Genomic DNA, 25,555 nt, shown 5'->3' with positions numbered 1-25,555 from the left:
AAAGCTTCGTAGTTCATTTATAGTTTAACCTTAAGAAAATCATGTTCCTAATAACATCTTCTGCCTTACCTGGTTGCTACCTGGCAATACAGACACAAAATAAAAATAATTTTATGCACGTGAACATCCCACAAGTCAGTTGAGTTAGAAAACAGGATCACCAACGTTACTGAAAGCCGTACCAACCAGACGGCTCCTCTAAACATGCCCTTGAGTCCAGCGCTGAGTCCAGCGCAGAGCCCGCCACAACCCGGAGCAAACAGCCTGGTTCTACCCCCATATCCATGCAGAAGATCCCTGCACCAGACAGCCAAAGCTACCGACTTTAACGTGAATCCACGCACCCAAAAAAATTCAAATAAAAAAGAGAGGGGAAGTTGCTCGCAGGATTGAGGCCAAACAGGCGGCTATTTGGCATGTTTATTGGCAGTTCTGCACACGGGGAAGGGAAAAGTTCACTGCGATTATGCGCACGGTGCTCTTTTCATCATGAGAAGCCACGAATGTTTAAGACTTCCTCTTTTGGGAGTACAAAGTTATTTTAAAATTAGGCAGAAAAAACAAGTTGTGTGGATTTTTCTCAAAAGGCTACTAGGTCTCTGCTGCTTCCTCATCTTCCAGAGCATCTACATGGTTATATTGTTTCCAGGCCTTTAAATTACACTTTTTCAGAACGGCTCCTAGTTGCTTCCCGGGCCCCACTTCGTACGTGTAAGGAAATTCTGTTCCTTGCTTTCTTTCGTATACAGAATGCATGGTCTGTTCCCACATAACAGGTGAAACCACCTGCTTCACTAACAGCTTCTGAATGTGCTTTGAGTGCATGTACTTTTTGCCATCAACATTGGAATAGACAGAGACCAGTGGTTTCTGAATCTCAATCGATTTTAGGACTTCAGCCAATGGCTCTACTGCTGGTTCCATAAGTCTGGTATGAAAAGCCCCACTGACTGGAAGCATTTTTGTATGTGTAAAATAATATTTTCGGGCATTCTCCTGCAAAAATTCCAAAGCCTATAAAAAGAGAGAGAGAAGTGAGAGTCTTGCATGACAAAGGTTTACTCAGTCACCCCACAAGAACCACCTCATCAGACTTATCGTCTGGATAAGGGATTCCTTTCCCTACCCAACAGCTGAGCACACACTGGAAAAAAAAAAACCCCACAGATCTAATAGTTTGGTTTGGACAAACTAAGGCCGTACGTAACTTCCACACAGAAGTGCAAAGTAAAAGTTTTAAAAAATGAAATGTTAAATTCAACTAAAGGGATAGGTTATTCTGAAGCAATACCTGTAAGTGTCCTGCAATGACTCTGCTGTCTGGAAACAAATAGTTTGAAATTACACACACGGGGTTTTCTATACCCAGTGATTCGCAGTGTTTACGGGCTTCCAAGCAGGCAAATTTGTAATTTGCCTCTCGCCGACCGATAACCGTTAGCATTCCGCTGGGGACAGCTTCCGACGCCTTTTGCATGGCTTCGGCGCGCACTTTCACCGCGTACAGCGCTAAGGAGAAAAACAGAGATGCTCGGTAAACGTAAGCCCCGAGAAAACACCGTTAAAGGCGCCTTGCATCTGTGCGCAAGAAAGGGCGGCTGTTTACTCTCATGAAACGTCAATGCTTTTAATGCTGCATTACACATATTAAAGTGAACAGTGGAAGTAGAAAGTAAAATTTATCCTCTAATTAAAAAAAAAGCAGGAGGGAAACGGTTGTAACAGGCGATGCTTTGGAAAAAGCATGGGGCGGGGATGCGAGATCCTACTAGGGGGTTCAGCACGTTTCCCGGGCACCTTCGGCAAAACCCAGGGCTCCAGCGAAGACCAGCGCCGCGAACTCCCCCACGCTGTACCCCGCCGCCGCCACGCAGCTCTCCACCACCTGCACGGAGACAGACCCGAGGCCAAACATCAGCCGGCTCCCGCGGGGGACGCCCGGCACGCCGCGCCGCCCCGTCCCGCCCCTCTCCCCCGGGCGCCGAGGCTGTACCGAAGCCGGCTCGCAGCCGCCCGGCGGGGCCGAGGCCCGAGGCGGGGCCCGGCCTCCCCCCGCCCCCCCCCCCTCCCCGCCGCGGCGCGCCCCTCACTTCAGGCTGCTGGTGGTTGAGCTTCTCCACGGCGGCCAGGGAGGCGACGAACACGGCGGGCTGGCAGTGCCGGGTGCGGTCCAGCTCGTCCCGCGGCCCCTCCAGGCAGAGGGAGAGCAGGTCGTAGCCCAGCACCTTCTCGGCCAGGCGGTACATGTCCCGCACGCCGGGGTACCGCAGCAGCCCGTGGCCCATCCCCACGAACTGGCTGCCCTGCCCGGGAAAGAGCAGCACCGTGGCCTCCCGGGGGGACGGCCGCTCCCGCCTCGCCGCCGCCGCCGCGCCCGGCTCCTCGGCCCCCACCGAGCTCTGCAGCAGGTCGCTCAGGGTCCCCGCCCGGTCCCCACCGCCGGGGCGGAAGCTGCCCCGCCGCCGCGGTGCGCCGCGGAGGCCGCCGCGCCCGCTGCAGCCACCAAGCCGCCATGTCGCCGCGGCCCAGCTGCCCATGGCCGCCGCCCGGCCTCCTGCGCCGCCGCCGCCGCGCCCCGCGTTGCCACGGGAACCGGGCGGCCCCCGGCAACCACTCCCCCGCCGGGCGCCGGGATGTGGGGAGAGGGCGGGAGAGAGATCGGCCGGCCCCAGCACCCGCCGCCCTAGGCCCAGGCCTCACCACGCCGCTCTGCTCCTCCCGCCCGGCGCCGGAGGTCCCTCCCCGGGGCGGGGCGTGCCAGGCCGGCGGGAGGGGCCCGGGCCACCCTGAGGGCGGGCGCCACCGCTTCACGGTAGAGGAGGCGCGACGAGCGGCGGCAGCGCGGGAGCGGAGGTAACCCCGGGGCTGCCCTGCGCCCCACGCGCGGCCCTGCCTGAGGGACGGGACGGGACGGGGAAGCCCGCGGGGGTGGCGCAGTCCGTAGCTGGGCCTGGCACAGCCGCCAGACGGGCCGCCGCGGCGGGGCCGGAGCCCGCCGGTCCTGCTGGGGCCGCCCGATCCCGCCTTACCCCGGGCAGCCCCTGCGTGGGTCCCGGCGGCGGCACCGCTCCAGGAGCCACCGGTACCCGCCGCGGCCCCGGGCGGGCCGCAGGGCGGAGCGCGGGCTGGCGGAGGAGTTTGAGGAGGGCGTCTTGTGGCGAGCGCGAAGGCGCTGGCGGCAGCCCTGCCTGCCCGGGCCAGCAGGTCCCTCACGGGGAGGACGGGGACAGGCCGCGGGCGCTGGATGAAGACACGGCCCGGGGGGCATCGGCACCCGCGGCTGCCCGTTGCGTTTCTGCTGGCGGGGCCGGGACGGCACCGCAGCTCACGGGCAGAGAGCAGTTAGTCAGGCACACACTGACTGCTTTTCCGTGCCGGGATTTGGCAAGGAAAGTGCTTTTTTTTTTTAAAAAAAAAGAAAGGGAACTCAACAAGGAAGCTTATTGTTAATTTTCTTTTTGCATGTGAGTTTTCCGGTCGTTCACAGCTGACCAGCTGTGCACGCACGTGGCTTCTTCCCAGCTCTGTCAGACGCGGTGACCGACAGCAGATACCACACGTCTTACTCCTCTGGTCTCACGGGGACCTGCAGCTCTGCCGTCTCACACAGCGCACGTGTACTCTGTGCGCTCGAGGGAAGGTTATCTCAGGCTGCTATTTCAGTAAAGGTATTTTTTTCTTCAGCGTCACTGTAATTTGCTCTTAATTGGACATTTCTTTAAGGGCGAAAGAAAGGGCTTGTGTCTTTTTTTCTTCTGAATTTCCAGGTAATGCTTATAAATCAGCACAAAATGCGCTTTACTAATTTGAGCGTTCAACGGCAGGATTATTTAAAAAAAGACAAGGTGAAAGTTGCCATGTCAAAGTTGCAGTTGTGCAATGACTGCATCACTACAGGTTATGAAACAGTATGAAGCAGTGAGTCAGACTTCACAGAGCAGTTGAATAGATGAGATTGTATTAGTTTAACTCGGGAGAACGAAAATGGATCGGAATAGCAAGAAATTCTGTTGACTTTTTATTCGGGATGATTCAAAAGGGCAGATTTTGCTCACTTTTCTAATCTCTGTCCTTATGTAAGATGGTGTCCTCCAGTTTTGTCAGCCTCCAGGTAAACACCAGGAAAAGCCAGTGAGCTTCTCAAGTTAGCTGAAATATATGGGCAGTAATACAGGATATATATGACATATATATGACTACATCCCAGTCAGTGGCTGCCTCTATCTGTCATGGCAGCGGTGATACCTCTTGTGCTCAGTTAAGAGGAGACACTGGGTGCCACATTATCAGCTGGGCCAACTGAGGTGGTACCTCAGTGAAAACTCTGAGAGTAACTGCTGCTCTCGTTACGTTTAGCTTGTGCGCTAGAGCTTTTAGGCACCCTTACTACCAGCTGCCTCGACAGCCCCGACAGCAAGGGTCACCCTGTTTGCTCCAGGCCACCGGATTACAGTTCACCCTACTGGATGCCCATCAAGCCCTGGGAAGATTTGCAGTTGTGACCTTCACATTTGAGGCTTTCAGAGGCAAAGCCCAGGACAGAGTCCAGTCCTGCAAACCACTGCAGCAGCCCAGGCAGTAACGCTGCAGCTGTGAGCGTGCCTCAGTGCTACCATTTTATCTTTGGTTTGCTGCAAAGGGTGCAGACCGCTTGTAAAGCACTCGAGACTTAGCAGTGGTGACGCCCCGTGAATGTCCCACCGCTATTAAAGCGTCCCTTGGATGTGGTGCTTGTTACATTTTACCCTGTTAAAAGAATACCTCGCAAGCTGAAAAGAGGCAGGCCTAGGCAGCACTTAACTAGAAATATCCAAGAGAAACTTAACCTTTTTTAAGAATAGATGTGGATGACACTTTCCAAGTGGGTGGACAAAGAAGAAGAACCTACAGCAGGAGGTTGGGTAGCTGTTTAGAAGGAAGGTAGTCAAAGGGGTGTTTGGTCTTTGAAGTACACTGCGTGCAGAGGATTTTATGCAAACATACATAGAGATAATTAGAAGAGATTGAGCAGAATCTTCAATAAATCACAGCTTTATTTGCACAACTTGTGCTCTGCCGTTTTAAAAGAAGTGTAACCTGGGCAGTGAGATTGGTTGTCTTTAAATCTGATGAGTACACCTTGCGTCATATCCTGAAATAAATACCATGATTTTATTTTTAGTTATAAATACATATTATAAACATATACTATACACTTACTTGTTAGATATTTCTATCGTATTAATATAATATAATATATATTGTTGTAAGTTTTTCTATTTCTTGAGATCAGATAACAAAGATAAGACTGATTTTTTTTGTGGTAGCCGTATTCTGTGTCACAGCCTGTGATATAACTTTGTTTTTAGTGTTGTGACTTCCCAGGAGTTAAAGCCACAAGACAGATAAATAGTTTATCAATATAAATTAAGTATGTACCCCTTAATTCTTCAGGCAGCTATCTCGGGAAGAAGTCTTTTCCCCAGGGAAAATTTGCATGCTGCGTCTCGGACCTGGGTAGAAACTTATCTGCCCTCAAGAAAATATACTGTAGAGGACGAGAGGGAGAACCTATACCTTGGGGGACGCCCCGACCTCCAGTACTTTCACAGCTTTGTCAGTCTGCCTCAAAACAGTGGGGACTAGAAACCCCAGAACCACGTGGGTGATTTAGCCCTGCTGAGAGATTTTCCTTCATGTTTGTAATGCCATACCTATAATTTAAAGCCCCATGTGATTGGGTAGCCAGCACTAAGTTGCCCAAGAAAAGGATTAGTCAGTGTTTTTTCAGCACAGGGATACAAGAAAATGCAATAAAAGTAGTTGTCCTTTCCTTCCTTCTCCTTCCCACTGACCGAGCGCTCCCTGGAGAGCTCTCCTGGGAGCACCTGGAGAAGGGGAAGGGACCCACCTGCCTTTCAGAGACCTGCTCGAAGCAAAGAAGCATTTTAGTTAATTTTTAATCAGGCTGAAGCAAACTAGCTCCTCTGTCATGATATATCTAGTCCCTGTCTCAGTGCACCCCATCCCCTTTTTTGGGTGCACAATGTTTTTTCCAGAAAGAGGAGGACACCGAAAGCTTCTGTTTGATTTTGCTGCATGTTACACCACCACAGAGAAACAACCTGCAAAAAGATAGAAGCCCATTAGGCAGCGAGTTGCAGTATTGTTTTTTTCCTCCCTTTATTTCTCGTTACTTTATGTAGCTGGAACCAGCTTTGGGCAAGTCAGATATTTTGAATACCTAGAAAAATTATTTTAACATGTTTGTAAACCACACTGGTCCACAGCAGCCCTCACTGCACTGCTGAAACTGCCTGAAGTCAGACTAGGGCTAAACAGAAAATGGGCAGGATGATGAAGAAAATGTTTCAGGGCAGAGATAAGAGGTGGAAACAGAAATTAACAAGTTAAGTGTGTGTGGGGAGAAAAGATTTCCAACTGTGGTGGTTCTTAGAGGCAGATATATGCTGGGCACACTGCAGATATCATCCACAGACATCCAGGTTTCCTCAGTATGAAAATAAGGGTGCAAGAATATTGTGCAACCAGATCTCACCCTGAAGTGGAGCTGGGATATGATTGGGAAAGTAGTAATTATTTCTAGGTTGTGTAACATAGATGCAGCCAGAGAGGCTGTGTTAGCAAGCCTGTGCCGTGTAAGTTATCATCAATTAATTTCAGGATTATCAGCTATACACTAAAAGGAAGTCAGGGCTGATAATCCTGTATATACTCTGTGATTACATTACTTTCAAAAAATGTACTGGGTGTTCTATAAACATCGCACAGATCTTGTGCTGCGCAGCTCACCAAACCAACGCTACGGCACTGACCGAATGCACTGACTCTCCAGTGCATCCCTGCCATTTACTTATTTTCTCACCAAAGACCTACACCAAGTACCCAGAGGAAGATGGACAGGGCTTCTTCTAAAATCAACTAGTGCTGCTCCCTGAGTTAGCTACTGCTTTTTATAGGAAATTGGTATTAGCATTTCATTTCTTGGGAATTAAAATACAGGAACTCCCACTGCTGATGGACAGCTGTGGTCTACTAGGCTGAGCCTACCGGCACATTCTGATCTTGCTGCATGGCTTTGTTCCTCTTTCTACTTGGTGCTATGCAAGAGACAGTATTTTGCCATGCCTGGGAAGTCCTGAGAAATACTATTGGAAAACAGTATGTAATTAGTAGTAATAGTAGTCAAAAGACTGTGACACCAACATTCAATTCAAGCCCGTATGGTCAATCTCTTGACTTCTATTTCTTCCCCTTTCCTGGCCGTGCATGGCCTTCACTTTCCCTGTTCCTTTGTTTTGTACCTTCCCCATTTCTGTTTGCCTGCCTGATTTTCTTTCTCTCGTCACTTAAGAATTATTACAGCGTTCTTCCTCCAACATGCAGAGGGACAGATGTGTAGTACATCATTTGTTCACTAAGGACTGCAGCAGAGCTGTACTTTTCCAATTTGATAGCATTTAGCACTTTCAGCTTGCAGAACATTTTCAGGCTTTCATCCCTGGGGAGAAACTGACAGAACCCCTGACAAAGTCCTGTTGCTTAATACCTGCAGGAAACCACCCTGATATTGTTACATCCAAATAAAGCATAAACCCCTTTGGGTCCTTGCTTATCACTTAAAAAAAAAATTAGCATTTGACAGCCACACTGGAGCTGCACAGATGACCAGCACTTTACAGCGTGTGTAGAGAACTAAGCCTAGTGTTCTCTGTGTAGGCAAAGCAAGAGCGACAGGGTTAAGAATTAGTGAGATCTTAGTAACTTTAAATTTCTAACTTAACATTTGGGAATTACTTATCTGAAGGCAACCAAAGAAAAAGAATCATTGTGCTTGGAGCTCCCATTCCCGTTACACCTTGTTGCTCCTGCACGCAGCAGTTCCTTCACATCCCAGTAAAAGCAGAGCCTTCCATGTTGTCAGCGTGGGTGACAAGTAGTGTATACTGCAGCTGACAGCCTGCTCCCTCAGGAAAGTAACAATACAGGTCTAGGCGTAGGAGAACATGTTAACTCCTTTGCTCCATTTAAGATGCTCCCTGGTAAATAGCAAGTGGAATCCATTAGGCAGGAAATATGGCAACAGTGATTACAGCAATGAGCTATGCAGATTTTTTCCTCCCTTCCTCGTTGTCCATCCTCCACCCAAGACCTAATTGATACTACTCCAGCAGACTAGCACATCACTCTCCCACTTCTTCTCCCTAACCTTGGTTCTGAATTCTTCCCTGCTTAGTTTTTCTTTCACTCCTTCATTCTTTTGTTCTGTTTTTGACTTTGTTGTACTGCTTTGTCTGCTGCCTTTTTTGTGTGCATTCCTATTCATTGCCCTCCCACGACTCTCCCCTGAGGCATGCCCACAGGCCCTTTCTTGTTTACTCCCTACAAGCTTTCTAACCCTGCATGCTTTATCAGTCCCTCCATGCTCTCTGTTTTACCCTCAAAATTCTGCTCTGCTTCTATCACCAGGATCCCTTACAATCTGGCTTGTGGTCCCAGCCACTGAAATCTCTTCATTAAATCTGCAAAACTGTATGGGCAGACCCCTGAGTATAGGGACAAAAACCATGATGCAAGAGAGCTCCCTTGCTGGCAAAGCTTATACCTGTTCTCCAAACAGAAATCCACTGCACCAGAACTGCGACAATGCAACGTCATTTGTGTGCCATTTCCTATCAGTTTAAGCACATCTGTTACAAGTGGGATTTCCTCTTCCCCACTCCCTGCCTCCTCCTCATCCTAGCAGTCATAACTATAGCAATAAAAACTTTTAACATAGGCCAAGACAACAGCCAAGTCAATAAGGCACTTCTCTTTGACACGCCTCTGAAATGACGGTTGCTCTCAAACTTTATTCTCTCTCCTGGGGCTTCCCACAGTCGCTCTTTCCCCACCGCTGCAATCTTTCTTACAATTCCTTCCTGATGTCTCCCCCTCCTGCGTAACAGATGAACAGGAATTGGGTGTATTTGCCTACTGTATATTTTAAAAAATAACACGTTTCAGTTCTGCCCTTTTTTATCATACCTCTAATCTGTTTACATTTTAGCAAGCTAAACACAGCTCTTCTGTAGCATTTGGCTTTTGGCCAGAAAATCAGCAGTAAAGCTTTTTCCTGCTAACTTGCTTTTTTGACTGCTGCCTGTACTCTAACTAAAGCACCACGGCCTACCAGAACAAGGCATTACTTCGTCTTACTTCTGTAGGCAAATTTAATCCAGTACACTTCATGGGTTTGGCAGCTAAGATTGCTGCAACTGATTGAGTGCTTCATGAAGAAGCCACAGGTACTCCTCATTTATCCACCTAGATCTCCTTCCTTGTTTAGCAAAACATCATTTAAGTACTTATCTTCTTTTCCTGCCTGGTGTTTATTTTCTGAGGCAGCTTCTCAAGTGTCTGCTACTAATTCACATCACTCTTACTAGCCATTGAGCATCTTTAGCACCCTTTTAAGGCTAAAAATGCAACACAGGGTATAAAATTATTTTGCTTTAGCACAGGAAAGCACACACTCTTCTCATACTCTTGACTATGCCATTTCATTGAGTGAATGGGCTTTTTGGTGAATACAGAAATACACACTGCTTAGTGCATTTTTTTTTTCCCCAGGTGGAGTTCATATAATATCAAACTGCTTTATTCCCCTGGCATACTTATGGATGATTATATTTATGTAGGTAAAATTCAGTAATCTTAGTGCACAAAGCTGAGAGGAAGGTAAAGGCCTCACTCCCCCCCCCCCCATGTAAATGGTAGATTCCTTTATGGGGATGAGTATTGTCCAGTGAACCTGGTATAAGATCCATTAATTTCAGTTGCAGTATTTCTCAGTGACAAAGACTAGGCTGTGGATCACATCCTACACATGGGTGTATTTTTAAAATCTGCTACAAATGGAATTTTTGTAGTTGCGTTTTAAAATTTCTCTGCCAATCACCATGTTTGGGTTTGTTTCAGATTCACTGTCTCAATGGAAGTGGTACCAGCCTGGGTCCCAGCAGTGGGTTTCACACTCCTGCCCCATGCAGGAGGATTTTTAGGAAGCAGGATAACCAAAAAGGAAATCCCAGTGTGGTATGAATCTCTACAGAAGCCATCCTGGTGTCCACCTAACTGGATGTTTGCTCCTGTTTGGGGAACCCTCTATACATCTATGGGGTATGTTTTTCACATTGTATTAAGGCACTTATCTGACCTCAAAGTTGCATATTGTACAGTGCTGGACCAGAGAACTATTATTGTATTACTGTGGCTGTATGTTTGTAAGAAACTGCATCAAGCTGCCTGTTTAACAGGTAAAAACGTGTTTGGGGAGTTGTCTGTGGGTTTGTATGCGTAAGTGTCCACATCAAAAGCAGGAGTTTGAAAAGCTGCCATTAATGTGCTTTTCTCATTCATTCTGAGGGGAAGACCTGCCAAGCTGGCAGATGAAGCAAGGCAGCACTGGGATTTCTTCTATGTATGTCCTTCCGTAGCTTTAGGAGAATAAAGGGAAGAGAGGGGATTGGGACAGAACTGTTCTAACAGAGCTCAATTAAAAGAAACTAAAATCAAAATACACATGTCCTTTTGAATAGAACTGCCAGGCTGTTTAAATGTTTGAAGCCATCTACTGCCTCCTTATTTAACTAGTTTAAAATACTTGACAGCACAGCAATTACTATCAAATGAACAGGGAATCACAAGGCCAAATACCATTCCCACAGGTACCTTAAAAGTTTAATAATACTGTATTTTGGCAGCTGTTACTTTTAATAGATGTAGCAAAAATATTTATAGAGGTAGGTTGTCTCAGGAGATTGATTGGGCAGTTTCGATACTCCTCACAGACTGCTCTAGAAGCTGTCCACCCAACATTAGGTGCTTTTATGTTAACTCTGGTGAGCTGTGCTACAGAGGAGAGGTAGTGCTCTGCTCCTAGAGCCTCAACCGACGTCGGTGCAGCCCCCAAGCACAAAGTGATGCTTCGTGTCTCTTCTGCACTTGGTCATTAAGAACTACCTACATACCAAGATTCAGCATGTTTTTTCCTAGCTATCAAATATACACTGTTGCTAATACAATAGTAGTAATTTTTAGGCTGCAATATGCCTTTTATGGCTTACCCCTCCCATTTCTTCCATCATGACAGTACATTTTAAGTGATTTGTAGTTTGTATATTGCACTGGCTTAACTATGTAAAGTTTCAAAGAGACCATATCTTTTCCAAGTTAACATTACATAGGCATCCTGCAGGTTATCTTAAATACCACACCACCTGTTGCAAAATACGGCAATGATGCAATGTCTGAAACTGTATCTGAATGCTAAATTGGCTCTCACATATTCTCTCATTTTGGTTTCATTTTCTTTCCACAAAAGCTTTCTAATTTTTATAGCCTCATGTACTGTCCCTCCTTTCCCATCAGTATTCTCTTTTCTTTCTCCTCTTACAGAATGTACTTTTAAAAATTGCTCTCTCCTCTTGCATATTGTAAGAGTTTGCAGTTGAATCAGATCATTACTGTCCCGTGAATAAAAAAAAAAAAGCCTTTTATCAAAGAGACAAGAGCTGAGTGGCTTTCCCATGAAGGGCTCCCTTTAAGTTGACTGCACAATCTGTAACCCTGTTTCTGGATTCCTCATCATAAACCTGGATATAAAGTTAAATATTTTAAAAATCCAAATTGTGACAGCTTATCACTTACTTTGATAATATCGGAATCCATATATTCTGAGGTGGATGGTCCTGGTTATGTACTATACATCTAGCTCAGTGAAAACATCATCTTTATTACCAGGCCTTTTCTTCTGTAATCCATCATGTGCACACATTCCTTGAATGATCAAGACATCTCATTTCTTCAGAATCTCTTGAATATGTTAAAAGCAAGATATAACTAAAAGCAAGATTTAATGAGCTTACAGGCCTTTCTTGACACTTAGCTTCCTAGCAGATTTGTACATGATGATCTTGGTCTGAAGTCAAAGTTAGATGTACAAGCAACTGTTAAGTCCACACTGTGGCTCTGTAAATCACTTAGGAACAGATTCGGGTCTTGATGCCTTTTATGAAGACAAACTGTTAAGTTTCTAATGCTTATGCTGCCCCCTTTCTTTTTTTTTTTAATACTCTGCAATCAGACTGCCAAGATATCAAAGCTGCATTGTTCAGTCCTTATGAAAGCAATGGCCAAGAAGCAAGCCTGGGGCACTGAGTTAAAAAATCCTTCTTGTATGACCTACAAATGAAGACAAATTCCTCGCAATTACTCCTATGGAGTTTGTCTGCTCCTAAAAAAAAAAATAATGCTTACAAGTTGGCCTCCATCTTTGCTCCACTGCCAGCAGAAATACGTATGAGTCACCTGCCATCCAGCATAGTGCACAGTCCAGTTAACATTCCTGCCAAGACTGAATCAGTATTCAGTTACTAATTCTGAAACAAGGGTATAATTCCAGATGTTGGCATTTTATCCAGGGGATTCTACTGTAGTCACTTGGAATGGCTGTGCAGTCATCTGGATTGAAATCTAGCTAATGTCTAAAGGATAAGTGAAACAAGAACACGAGAAATAGTCTTAGGTGATGAATGCTCCCTATTCTAATCAGGCTCCTTCAATGCAAAAATAAACCTTACATTAGTAAATCTCCCAAATCCTGAGAATTCCTGTCTTTAGCAGCTTACATTCTGGGATCCCTCCAGTGCACTGTTCTTCTGTGGCATTAAGAAGACCTGTTCAAAATTTTCAAAACCTTTTTGGAAGATCTTTCAGTAGACAGGATCCTGCAGACAGGAAGGGTACTGGATGCTCCTTGTGGTTAATTCTTTCCACAGAACTCCTAAAATCTTTTTCTCCCCAGCTTTGTCCCCTTCCTTCTGAGAGTGACTCTAGGGTTCCTCCTGCTCTAACACCATCCATCCCTACACTCACCTGTGCTTTGGGATGCCACTCAGTTCCTACTTCTCCTATATTCATTTCATCCACTTAAAAAGTTAGTGGCTTGTGTTTTTTTTTTAATTTATTTTTAAAGCACCATCTCCCAGTACCAAAATTAACAGTTTCTTCACCATTCAGAGACTTACCTTTTATGCTTGCATCTTAGACTTGCTTCCATTTCAACACGACATTCTCTTTTAAGACTGAAATGCAGTAGGTCGTCTGCTGCTCTGCACCCAGAAGTGAGAACTCTGGCAGGACAGGGAATTTTTCTCTCCCCATAATGCTATTTGCAGCAGGTGATCAACCCTCTGCAGTCAGTTACTGTGCCAAGTAGTACTTGGATATCTACTTTTCCAAATTAATTTAGACCCTAGCACTGAAGTGATTTCATTTGATCAAGAACGTGTGGTTGCTTTCTACCAGTGTACTGAATTACGCCTTACATTTGCTTTCTCCAGATTTGGCTCCTACCTGGTGTGGAAGGAACTGGGGGGCTTCAGTGAAAAGGCAGTGGTTCCTCTGGGTCTGTATGCAGGGCAGCTGGCATTAAACTGGGCATGGACTCCAGTATTTTTTGGAGCTCACAAAATGGGATGGGTAAGTGGAAAAGTAAGTTTCTTAATTACAGGCTTCTGCTGTCATTTGCAAGGTGCTAAGAGGAACGTTTTGTGTCAGATCTTTTCTCCCTGAAAATGAGCCCAAGTACAGAATATGGCTTGCAGTTTTCTAAAGTTCTCTGTAATGCATGCCAGCAGCCACCTGAGAGAATTTACATATCTACAACATCCTTAAGTGTTTAGATTTCAAGTAGCTCTTTCTGCCACCCTTTGATAAGAGCTGTGTGTTACTACAAAAGGTAAACATTTATGCCCTAGTAAAATTCCTAGGTATCTCTGGCAAACAGCAGTGATAAGAAGCTTATCATAACATCAGTTAGGTAATCAGCACCCATTTTAGACAAACTAATTTTCTGCAGTCTGAAGAGAAACAGCGTGCCTCAAAAATAAAAATCAATAATAAAAATTATTTGCCTGATTCTCTAAATATATACGCAATGCTCTAACAGTGGAAGACTTTGCAATCCACCATTGATTCATTCACACCACCTATCTTCAGGCAGCATCTATGACATGGAAAGATTGGGTAAGTTTACTTAGCTAAGTGACTTGCTCAAAGTCACCCTGGGTTTGTAGTCAATGTAGCAGTTTCCGCTGCCAAAAAAAAGAGGGTATGGGTGAGAGGGATTTTATTCTCCCTCTCCTGCTCGCAGCTGCAATGCCCTTGTGACTGTTGTATTGTTTCATGAGTCAATTCAACTCATAACTCAGCAGAATTTTTTTCCTGGCTAGTTTTTCTGAGAAGGAACTGGCTCAAGTGCCAGAGCTAAGTGGAAATAGCCACATAAAGCCTATCTAGTCAAGAAAATGCAACAAGTGAAAACAACACTAACCACCTTTCTGTGTTTCAGGGGCTGGTGACTCTCCTGCTCACGACTGGTATGACAACAGCTACAACTGCTTCCTGGTATAACATCAATAAAACAGCAGCTTATTTGATGGTTCCTTATTTAGCTTGGCTAACCCTGGCTTCTGCACTCAATTACCGTGTCTGGAAGGACAATCGCAACAAGAAACAATCTGAATAAACAGCTTTCAGACAAGCAGATTTTTTTTTTTTTTTTTTCCACAAGAACTTTCTAAAGTTATGGCCTTATTTTATTTTTAGCCAAACTACTTACACCATTAGTTTGCTAATTACAAGTTAACAAAGCAGTACTTGTTTAAAACAAATATGTCTTTACTAGGCAAGTTACAAAGGGGTGTATGCCTGACTGGGTTTTATAGCAAACTAAGAGATAGTGCTGATTGAAAAGTACTAGTTTGCTATACTACAGCGTTACATTTTGTATGACAACAGCATTTTAACCAGAAATAAGCATGAACTCCAACATCATTACGTTCAGAGGAAGAAATACAGCCATATATTAACACAGCTTCCAGAAAGCTGCTCCAAAAAGTGGCAGGCATGATTGTAGTCTGACTCAAGTGACAGGCATGATTGTGGCCTGAACCTTCCAGTTTACCACTAGACACGGTACTTTAGTGCTATGTGCCCCACTACAGCTGCCAGATATTTATCTTCTGGTCATTGTACTCTGGGAACATTTAGGATGAGGCCTTTTTCACAATTTGTGCCTTCCCCCTTTAAAGCATTGTACAATCTAGTGTCAGCTAAATGTATTAAACTAGATGTAAACTTACCTTGTTCCTCTGTTTTTATTGTTTTTAAATGGTTTTGAGGAGAAAAATACTGAAGGCAACAGTATGCTATAGCCTCAAAGACAGCCTCTTCATCTCTTCTCACCATTGCAATGGGCAAGACACAACAGGAAATTCAGAGCACCTGGACAGAAACTGAGAGGACCTAAACTTTCAGCAGCTCCCTGCACACACCTCTGAGGCATCACCAACAGCACTGGCCAAACAGCACTAACATGCTCCACCTGGACCCTCGGTGTGATGCCAGTTCACCACTAGACCTTGACAGTAGAGCCAGCAGCCAGGCCAGGGGTGGGTCTGTTGTCCAGCAGGGCAGTACATACACTGTAGCTACCAGTGTCTCCTGCCTGCACCGTCTCACTTTAGCTGCTTAGAAAGAAGAGTTTCTCCTCTTCAGGGTTATGGTAGCTGACACAGTAAGATCTGGGATGCTTGGTTCAACCAGTTGCTTCCTATAAGATAAAACACATCTCTTTTGTCTAAGAGCACAACAACAGACTTTTTGCCCACAGCTTGTGGTCTCACTGAACAAATCTTACTACTTTTTTGAAGTAATTCGTCTGTTTTGCTAACCGTGACATCACTTTTCCCTTTGTGATGAGGGAAACCTTCCCCTTTACTCTAGATCCATAGGCACTTTGTTACGTGTTTTCAGGTACTCTGAAGGCAGAAAGTGCTTTTTGCTCTCCTACAAATGACAAATACATCTGGTGAGCAGCACTGCAATGCCCCCTTATGAACACTCTCAAGCACCTGTTACTATATTCTGTATCACAGACAAACTTCTTCCCTGCATCAGTAGTAGTCACACCATCTATGTTAAGCACTTCACCATGTTTCTTTAATCACATTTAAGGCTCTCCCTTCTGCCCCACCTGTGCAGTGACTGAATTTTCTTAAGAGACAGGTTTATTTCTCCAGCTTCTGTTCCAGTCAGTGGAAAGAAGTAGGTTGCTGCAGCCCAGCCTGAAATATCCTGATCAGGAGGGTTAACGTGCTGCATATTTGCAAAGCTTGAAGCAAGGTTTAGAACATTTATACAATTTTATAACTGTACTTCGGTCTCAAGCAGATCCTGATTGCTGCAACTAGCTTAAAAAAAAATACTACCCACGTAATACATATTTCATGACAGACGGCAGAATTTTTGCAACTTGTACATGCATACAAAGCAACATAAATACAGCCTAAAATTTCTAAATTTCAGCCAGGTACTCTGATTTGAGGAGGGAGGAGAGATTAGGAATGATTAATTTCAAACTGACACCCCATTCCCAAATACCTCTATCTTAGGCCCTAAACTTTGAAGTCCAAAGACTGCTTGGGCTTCTAGCAGTTTCCCAGATCCCTTTAATTCCTTCAGGCTTCTGCATTCCTGTGCTGCTCTAGACATTGCATCCTTCTCACTTCCTGCCTGACCACTTCTCACAAATCCAGTTTAAGGGGCAGGCTAAGGATGACAGCCCATCAGTACAGGGTTCCTAAATGTTGTGGGGTTTGTGTGCCTTTTTTTAAATAAGAAAAATGGGAAGAGCCATCAAATCTTTCATCTCATTACCCTAGTAGTTCATTGCACTAAAATACCGTACTATTTCCCAGTAGAACATTTTACATCTTTGTATAAGAGAGATAAGAAAGATACATGAATGCCAACATGACTCAGTAAATTATAGTTTTAATGTTGAAATGAGGAACTTGTGCAATGTTTCCCAGCAAGCAAGCAATCAGACTACCTGAGAAACAAGTCAATTGCTCCAGTTACTGTCCTATTTTGAGGTCTCCCACATTCAATAAACAAGATATTTGGTCAACACAAACCAATGATTTATAGAACTAAGCAAGACAAGGAAAATGCAGACAAAATGATTATCAATACAGTATATGGTATACACATACTCTTCTGGTATGACTTTTTCCTGGGTTGCCAGTATAGGAAAATAGTTGCATCAGCAGCTCATAGAACTGAAATATAAATCTTGCTGTTAAGCATAACTGGAAAGGAAATTAATAGTCAAGCCTCCTGTGGCTAAATAATGCACGTCACATGGCAGTTGTCTGTTTCATCCAGAAACAGGGTGCTGAAGACATCATTAAAAAAGGTAGGGTGGTATTTGCAGGCTCTATCACAGTCAGGATTAAAGTTCACCTCCAGGATCTGAGGCTGCATAATTCTTTTCCCTGTAAAGGGGAACACAAACATTGCCTCTTAATACAAGCTCTGCCGAGATCCTGAATCACTACCTGTCTTTAAGCCAGAGAAAATGATTGGAAAAAGACATCTTTTATGACCCAAGGTGGCAAGCCAGTAAGGTGTTTTTATTTCAGTGGGTTTGGGTTTTTTTTGAGGGATGGAGGTCTGTTCTACCATTATTTTCCAGAGGACAATTATCCAACAGATTCTGCAATCTCTGTGCTAATCCAATGCCTCATTTAGAAAGAGAATTTGCAGCAATTTAACGGAATCTCCCCGATACAACTGTCTTGCTTGACAGTCTGAAATATCTTCCAGAAAACTCTGCTTCTCCTTTCACGTTTCAGTACAAACCTTCCTTTCTTAAAGCTCTTAGGTATCTATCTTTCTAGTTCTAGTAGTCCTGTCCCTTTACGCTCCAGCCACTCCCACCTACCACTTCATCTCACTTCTAGAAGGAATTCAGGAAGTTTAATTTTCTCTTAAAACTTCATCAGTACAGTTCAGAGTTCAGAATCAAATGCATTCTGTGCAAAGAGAAACAAAGGATTTTTTTTCCTGTCTGGTGATGGGATCATAAGTGGGGGTACAAGCTTATGATGCATAGGTAAACCATACTCTGCTCTGCACAGATGCAACTAACCTATTTGTCCATAGGCTGCCTACAGCATCACAGCCATGACTTTGCCACCCACGCCCCCATCTTCAAACGGCTAGGGACCTATGCAGTTCAGCCAGGGCTGTAATGCGAGGTTCGCCCTTTTACCACAATAGTTTTCCCCGAGCTAGTAATAATAGTGAATTGCTTTGCTTCTCCCACTCAAGACAATTCTGGGACAGCTTAAAGAGCATTCAACATGGATGCAGCAGACCCAAATTCAACCCCTTGCTCCACTTGATCTGAACAGGAAAGGCTCAGCTGTACACCTCCTGTTTCTCAATCATTTCACTCCATTAAAGTGATTCAATATTTACAGAATCAGCCACTTCAGGACAGGGCTAGGGGCACCCACCCAACATACAACATCTAATCACTCCTCCGGCAAACCTGAGCACAAGTGATGAATTTTTCCTGTGTCCCGGGGGCCACAATGTCACAAGAAAAGAGTACACTCAGTTCTGTAATAATCCCCCAGCAGTCCTTTTTGTGTTGGTGCCTCTGCTGCTTTTCTACCTACAGGAGACACATGTCTGCGTTGGGCACGTTTATAGAACGTCTTTGAGCCTCTTGGTGAGATAATGAAGAATTCATCCTGTTTGGCAAACTTTGCTATCAGTGGAAGAAAGGCTCCAGGTAGTTAGTCATGCTGTGGCAGTAACACGAATCAGCTTCACGTACCTGCTCTTGCAAAGACTTGGCAACAACTAACTGAGTGACATCAACAGCACTGAAATGGTGAATGAGGTCCCTTCCCTGCTTTAGTAAGGAACTGTGCACTGAAGACACTGGGCCAAGCCTGGAAGCCACACACAGTAAGATATCTCTTTAAGGTTTTCATAAAGAGACAGGTATTTCAGACATTTCTCTCACCATAAATGTGAAAGAAAACTTAGTGCTGTCAGAGTGACTGGACTGCTGTACAGTTGGGTTTCTTTTGGGTGTGTGTGGTGGTTTTTTGTGTTGATTTTTGTTTTGTTTTGTTTTTTAAAAAACAGAATGGCAGTAGCAGGGGCACAAGGGAAGCAAGGACTCAGCCAAGCACAGTGAACAGTTCCCCCATCATTACTGTTAACCAGCATGGCAGATGCTAACCCCACAGATCTGCAACCCCAGATACGCTTTGATGTCAGTGGGAGGCACAAAGCACGCAGCTCACACTGCTTGAAAAACAGTAAGGGTTCAGACAGCAGAAAAATTTCTGAAAAGGTCTGCAAATATAAAGAATTCAACACTGAAAGAAATGAGCTTCTCACCATCTCTGCTGGTGTCCCATTTAAGCATCAAGTCAACGGCATATATTGCTCTTGATGACGGATAATCACAGATGCCGAGAGGTGCAGGTTTAGCTGAAGCAACTTGGAACAATTCAGCAAATGCCTTAAAAATATTTGCCTAACAACAGAAAAAGGTCTCTGAATGAGCAGTGATGTTCCATAAAAGCAATAAACATGTTTTTAATCACTTAACTCATATATAGAGTTTGTATAAATTACACTAGCCAACAGAGGAATCTGCACAGTATTAGCTTCAAAATGTGCATTTACACCTAAAGGCAACACAGAGAAAGTGCTGAGCACACGGTAGTATGTATGGACTTTTCTGGGGAGCAAATCAGTACTACAGACATCCCTCAAATAGGGCATTTAATATTAGAATTAACTCCCTTCTCAGGCGTTATGTACAGTATTGCACTTATGTGTAGAGGAGGGGGAAAAGAAAACCCAGGAGAGTTCTATGAACACCAGTAGTACAACTGTGAAGTTCTGACTTTTTCCTGCCTATGAAGTTGTATTCTAGCTTCATTTTGTTTTGTTCTGCAATGAAAAAACTTCTGCCCACTTACACACCTCTAAAAAGGGTGATGGGGACATGGAGATTTTAAGAACATACTACATGGTTATTTTAAGAAACAATCAGATATCCAATGTGAAAGTGAAATAAAACAGGAAGAACATACAGGTGTAAATTTTAGCACTGAGTTTATACTGCAGTGAACCATTCCTTCTGCAAATGAAAAGATGGTGTAATACTTCCTAATCTGCAGATGGTGTAATACTTCCTAATCTGCACACAGGACTACTATGGGTAACCTACGGTATATATTTTGACATCTCTCTCTTCACCCCTTGTAGCCTCTTGCAGACTATTTTAAACCTAATGCCGCAAAACCTGTCATACTCTGAGTATCATTGATTGGATATGAGGTTCTAGTTAAAACTGATGTAAATTAATTTATGGAAATCAACCCACAGTTGGGTAATTTATTCACTTTTGAAAGCATACGCACATATAAACGCACAGCTACTGTTCATTCTGCATCTTCTAGCTCCTGATAAATACGGAAGAATGCAACAATTCCATTTTGTGCATGTTTCTGAACCATCTCTTCACATTCAGCTTTTCTTTCAAGCATGAATTACAGGCAAAAATCAACAAGGCGGGTCTCATCTGCCTTCCTGCATCTTTTATGGAACTACAGTATTTGGAGCTTTTCTCTTTGCAGATAAAAGATGCCCTAGTATTGGGGAACCATCTGTTTTCTTGTGAGAAGTCATTAATGCAATGACCAGGGACAAGGCTCTCACCAGCTTGCTGACACAGAGAAGCTGAAGCAGCAGCTGGAAATTCTCCATTGCAGCCTTAAAGGCAAGATTTAATTTCACGAACAGTCGTTCTAACTTACTAGCTCAGAGATATTACATTGGTGGAGGAGGGGTCTTTAAGAAAAGAGAGAAGACCAGCCCAGCTTGTTTTCTTTTAAGTATGCCACAGTACACAAATGCAGCCTCAGCACTATCCCATCTGGCAGTATAACCCTTCAAGCACAGTACCCCTGGAGCAGGAGCAGTGCTTATTTCTATCAGCCACTTGGGCACAGCTGGGCACATCCTTCTCTTGTGAGTGAGCTCCAGTGCACCACACAGCAAGCTAACCTGAAAGCGTACAGGGAGCTCTTTAGACTGACAGCTCTGCTTAAAATAGGTAAATCAAAACCTACGACGCCATTCCACTGAGATTACTATATACTGTAATTTCCTATTTACTTTAGTTCCCTACTTGTTCTGACACCTCCTTATCTTGTGAAGCCATTTTAAACAAAGGAAACAAGAGCCTGAATACTTCAGTGGTTCAACTTTTCAGGATCAGAGTTAATATTCTGCTGAAGAGTAGTGAAGGCTTTGAAAACAACTTTTCCACAGTCACGTGAGCAACATCCGTAGAGATTAGCACACTTTATATTCTGGACTTCCCTGCCTTTTTGCATAAAATACTGAATCTTCACAACCATGGGCTTAGTTTATTGGCAACCTTCTGCAAAAAAAGATGGAACTCAAAAGAAAAAAAGATTCTGCTCCCAGGATCCCGAGGGTAGTCAGGACTGGCTTAATTACTAAGTCCAATATAAAGAATTCTCATACTGTAACCATGAAATAGAATTCTCAAATGCTAATAACAAAATGTTTGAGGGGGAATTACTCTAAGTTAATAAATGCTTCTAAAGTAAAGATTAACATTTGTTGTCCTTTGTGGAACTGATACACATGAACTATGTCTTATGAATAAAAACCAAAAAAAACCCCACCCACTACTTTTGGAAAAGCTAGTTTGCTGAGTCAAAAAAAACCCAAAACCAAACCATGAACATTTACATGAGAAAGATGAATTACTGACTTACTTGTACTGTTGTCCAAGGATATTCAGGATATTGTTTTTCAAACAGAGGAATGAATTCTTCACAGTGTACCTAAAACAGTTTAGCAACATCAAAGACTGTTTTGGCTGGGAATGACAAAGCAATCAGGTGACAAGAGAATGGAACATCAAATTTTTTTTGCCATTCATACAAACCCAGGTAGAGAACTAGAGAATTAGACAGTTCCTGAATACCTTTCTTGTTCCAGTATTTCTTGTTATAAAAGATCACACTAAAGTCTTAGACAATAATTAGCTGCCATTTTAATAATTCATTTACTGATCTCTATCAATGTGGGTTATATTCAGGATGTAGGTGTGTATTACCTTATGTAATCGCAGATGATCAGGGGTCCAGAGGGGGAAAAGTCTAGAAAAATATTTGCTTAGGGTACTTTCAACACCCTGACTGCTTGGTTTAAGTGGATGCAAAATAGGTTATTTGGCAACAGTCACAAAGAAGGCACTGGAAGATTTTCTAACAACAGAAAGGTGAAGGAATGTTTTGGAGTGTTGGCTTACCTGTTTTAATACTACACCGGGAGCGTAATTCATGACTGTGAAATGCTTCTCATAGTCATCCAAGTCATCAAGTGAAAACGCCCTAAGGAATAAAACAATTCCTTAGTTTCCAAGGTATCAGATTTAATTCTAAGCCCCTCCACACTAATGGGAATGTAATTACCGATTTGAAAAGCGCAGCCAGAACACATCATAGATATACAGCTTGAGTGGTTTTATGGACCGCAGCAATACAACATAACGGATGTCAAATTTAACCATCCCCACATCTTCTCGGTGAAACAAGACTGGATTCTCAATATATTTGCACACTACCTACAACAAAGCAAAAACACTCACAGTAAATATAATTCAACTGAAATGAAAACAAAGTGTCACTGGATCTTGATGACTTAAGGTATCCTTGCATGCATTTCAGTTTTTCTTTAGAAATGTGCATGAATACACAATGTTGTTATGCAAATAGGTATCTTATCAAACTCTGACATCAGGGTGGGGAAAGTGGGAGGCCAGAATGTACTCATTTTTACAAAAAAAAAAAAAAAATCAATTAATCTTCTTTATAATTTTGGTGACCTTGCAATTCTTTGTGCATTTCTGCATTCCAGAAAATACATGCAGTCCACACACCAACAGAAATAAAGCTGAAGTGACACTGTGATGTATGACTGCATATTGTGGACAAAATATGCAGGCAAAAAGCTCCATGATTCATCTATTGTTGGCAAAGACGGTACTTTGTGCCACTGAGCAGAGCTGTGGATCAGCAGTAACGATCAACCAGGGAACAGAAGCAATAACGTTCCAAAATTTGTGACCAATGCTAACTATAGCTAATGTGTGTTTATCTGCCAGTCTGAGGATTAGTGTTGAAGCAGCAGCACACTGGAGTATTCATTACTGTCAGGGCAAGTTTTATTTTTTAAATAAGAAAACAGCAGGCTCTGAGTTCATCATTGCAACAAATGGAGCTGACCAATTCAAATCTGAATCAATTCTGAATTGATTGAAACTGTATGCTTATGGCCAGCATATGAATTTTGAAGAAAATAAATTTCTTCCTTTGTATTTTTAGACCTCCTTCTATGAAGGGTTTTTTTCAGCTCTCCCCTTTAAATCACATTCCAAACCATGCTCTCTAACCTTTGGGCTGCTTTCCCTATGCCTGATGATATTGTTAAGGCTGTTGGTGATGTGGGTATCCAGGCTCCTGGCCAAGTTCCACGGTTTGCATATCCAGTGATTGTCTTCTCCTCTGAGAGAGAGAGAAAGAGAGAGAGAATAAATATACATTATATAAATATGTTATAAAGCTGTAGGCTACAGTGCAAGAACTAAGGACTCTTGACTGAGAGCTGGGATCAGTAAGCCTTAGGTGTAAAGGGGAGAAAAGGCAGTGGTAGCTTTCACTGTCTTTTCCATTAGGGCCTAGCATACTCTCACTGTTTATTTCCTTCTTCCACATCTGACTCCTTCAAAAGAGGAAAACAACCCATCAAGAGGGCAGCATCATCATGAACATGCACAGGTCACGGTGCAGAAATCATTCTGCCAGGAGTCTGAGAACATTCTGACAGAGTATCGTGCAGCCTTCCAGTACCTGAAGGGGGCCTACAGGAAAGCAGGAGAGGGGCTTTTTACAAGGGCATGTAGTGACAGGACAAGTGGGAACGGTTTTAAACTGAAAGAGGGTAGATTTAGATTAGATATTAGGAAGAAATTATTTACTGTGAGGGTGGTGAGACACTGGAACAGGTTGCCCAGAGAAGCTGTGGATGCCCCCTCCCTGGCAGTGTTTAAGGCCAGGTTAGATGAGACTTTGAGCAACCTGGTCTAGCGGAAAGGTGTCCCTGTCTGGGGCAGGGGGGTTGGAACTAGATGATCATAAGGTCCCTTCCAACCGAAACCATTAAAGAAAGGAAAAATATTGCAAGAAAATGAAATCACCACCTTCTCACTTTCTAGTACCTAGTCACCTCAAGGGGCAAAATTATTTGAAATATCCTTGAGGAAAACTGGCAACATGCTGGTCTTTCAATGTATCTTTCCAAGTAAGGGCAGGGTGACACTTGATGTCTTCCTTTCCCCAATCTATTAAAGCATCCTGAGAAACTCGAGATTCATGATATACAGCATAAACTCAGATGAAGTTAGTGGTGTTAACAGGGTCTGTTTTGACTGTTTATTTGAAAATTCCTATCCCCTCCTTCCCATTCCCTACGCACACATTGCATTCACAGCCAAGTCTTGATATTAAGAAGGAACTAAAACACCACAGACCAGGGATACATGGAAGGAGCGCTCTCTCCTGGTCATGCCAGCCAATAGCAGAATATGTAGAGCAAAGAATGGCCAAATGAAATGCCTAGCAGGTGGTACCTCAAACAAGTGTCACCAAAGCCACCTTTCAACCAGAATACTCCATACCAGGCATAAGAGGTTATTCCAATAGTAGTACCTAATGTGCTCTCTCTTACCAAAAGAAAATCTTAGTTTCCATCCACTCCAAGGCAGCTGCAGCAGAAGAAAGAGTGTGGATTTAAAACCCTAAAGCTCCACAACTGCTTTAGGCTAACATTAAAACTCAATTTTACTTTCATGACCTTACAGAACCCAAGTACTTTAAACATTTTTCACTCTGGCTTAAGTGCAAGAACAATTGCTACAGGTATCCTGGAAAAAAACCCCAACATTTGTTGCAAACACATTTTGACCCTTTGTATATCTGTTAAATACAAGAGGTAAAATCTTGACTAGACAAAAAGCAACAGCCTTCAAATATGTATTCAAATCATGGCAAAGTTTCTGTATTTCAAAATGCATTGCTTAACCACTCTTACGTTAAAGAAAATACCTAAAAAGCTCATACTTTCCAGGTAAAATTCACTTGAACATAAACACAGCAAGAGCAAACTCATGGTGGTGTTAACAGCTGCCAAGACCAAAATGGAGGCTAGGGATCTTTGAGGAAAGTGGGATCAAGAAAGCACAAAATGTAAGGAAGTGGAAACACAAGCCACCTTCTGTCGCGTTGCTGAAAGTAGCTGATGAACTGAGGCAATTCTGTTTGGAGGTTAAAAGTACGAGGCAACCATCTTGGCCCATCTGGTCCTCCAGCTCGTCTAGCGATGGATGCCAGGCAGTCTTTGACAGTCAGGAGATTCTCACATGGAAACTGATTCAGCATTACCTTAGGCCTTTCCTCACTTAGCTTCCTATAAAACAGAGAAGTTGTTGGGTGAAGGAGGAAGGCTGGGGAGGCCTTTGGGAACACAGTTTTTA

General features: G+C 43.7%; 3 protein-coding genes across 5 annotated transcripts in view; 1 reads left to right on the top strand and 2 right to left on the bottom strand.

Moving 5' to 3' along the window:
* Positions 1-381: 381 nt before the first annotated feature.
* On the bottom strand, positions 382-2,738 carry MCAT (malonyl-CoA-acyl carrier protein transacylase). The gene is made up of 4 exons (XM_068401423.1): positions 2,091-2,738; positions 1,798-1,885; positions 1,292-1,509; positions 382-1,014 (listed from the first exon to the last, which is right to left on the bottom strand). The coding sequence occupies exons 1-4, from the start codon at positions 2,535-2,537 to the stop codon at positions 592-594; spliced, it is 1,176 nt and encodes a 391-aa protein (XP_068257524.1). The 5' UTR covers positions 2,538-2,738; the 3' UTR covers positions 382-591.
* Positions 2,739-2,750: 12 nt separating this feature from the next.
* Positions 2,751-15,170, top strand: TSPO (translocator protein). Of its 3 annotated transcripts, none has more exons than XM_068401424.1 (5): positions 2,751-2,853; positions 3,470-3,668; positions 9,961-10,161; positions 13,386-13,524; positions 14,396-15,170. In XM_068401424.1, the coding sequence occupies exons 3-5, from the start codon at positions 9,974-9,976 to the stop codon at positions 14,570-14,572; spliced, it is 504 nt and encodes a 167-aa protein (XP_068257525.1). In that variant the 5' UTR covers positions 2,751-2,853; positions 3,470-3,668; positions 9,961-9,973; the 3' UTR covers positions 14,573-15,170. The 3 variants fall into 3 exon arrangements, with proteins under 3 accessions (XP_068257525.1, XP_068257526.1, XP_068257527.1); XM_068401425.1 differs by having other exon boundaries at positions 2,755-2,853; positions 3,523-3,668; XM_068401426.1 differs by lacking the exon at positions 3,470-3,668 and having other exon boundaries at positions 2,758-2,853.
* Positions 15,171-16,861: 1,691 nt separating this feature from the next.
* TTLL12 (tubulin tyrosine ligase like 12) overlaps positions 16,862-25,555 on the bottom strand; it is a 30,554-nt gene continuing 21,860 nt past the window's right edge. Inside the window, exons 8-14 of the mRNA XM_068401419.1 lie at positions 25,294-25,488; positions 23,417-23,528; positions 22,437-22,588; positions 22,274-22,355; positions 21,735-21,803; positions 19,312-19,450; positions 16,862-17,384 (exon numbers count right to left, since the gene is read on the bottom strand). Of these exons, the coding sequence (XP_068257520.1) occupies positions 17,233-17,384; positions 19,312-19,450; positions 21,735-21,803; positions 22,274-22,355; positions 22,437-22,588; positions 23,417-23,528; positions 25,294-25,488 (901 nt within the window). The 3' untranslated portion in view covers positions 16,862-17,232. The remainder of the gene's footprint in view (positions 17,385-19,311; positions 19,451-21,734; positions 21,804-22,273; positions 22,356-22,436; positions 22,589-23,416; positions 23,529-25,293; positions 25,489-25,555) is intronic.

Source organism: Nyctibius grandis, chromosome 5 (assembly GCF_013368605.1).
Source record: "Nyctibius grandis isolate bNycGra1 chromosome 5, bNycGra1.pri, whole genome shotgun sequence".
Taxonomy (NCBI): domain Eukaryota; kingdom Metazoa; phylum Chordata; class Aves; order Nyctibiiformes; family Nyctibiidae; genus Nyctibius; species Nyctibius grandis.
This window is presented reverse-complemented; position numbering and strand designations above follow the sequence as displayed.

What these genes read in the sequence shown, in the direction of transcription:
- MCAT (XM_068401423.1), bottom strand. Translation starts at nt 2,537, where the DNA reads ATGGGCAGCTGGGCCGCGGCGACATGGCGGCTTGGTGGCTGCAGCGGG. An exon ending in TCAACCACCAGCAGCCTGAA is followed by an intron (nt 1,886 to 2,090) that starts GTGAGGGGCGCG and finishes GTCTCCGTGCAG; the next exon opens with GTGGTGGAGAGCTGCGTGGC. An exon ending in TCATTGCAGGACACTTACAG is followed by an intron (nt 1,015 to 1,291) that starts GTATTGCTTCAG and finishes CTCTTTTTATAG; the next exon opens with GCTTTGGAATTTTTGCAGGA.
- TSPO (XM_068401424.1), top strand. Translation starts at nt 9,974, where the DNA reads ATGGAAGTGGTACCAGCCTGGGTCCCAGCAGTGGGTTTCACACTCCTG. An exon ending in ACCCTCTATACATCTATGGG is followed by an intron (nt 10,162 to 13,385) that starts GTATGTTTTTCA and finishes TGCTTTCTCCAG; the next exon opens with ATTTGGCTCCTACCTGGTGT. An exon ending in GAGCTCACAAAATGGGATGG is followed by an intron (nt 13,525 to 14,395) that starts GTAAGTGGAAAA and finishes TCTGTGTTTCAG; the next exon opens with GGGCTGGTGACTCTCCTGCT.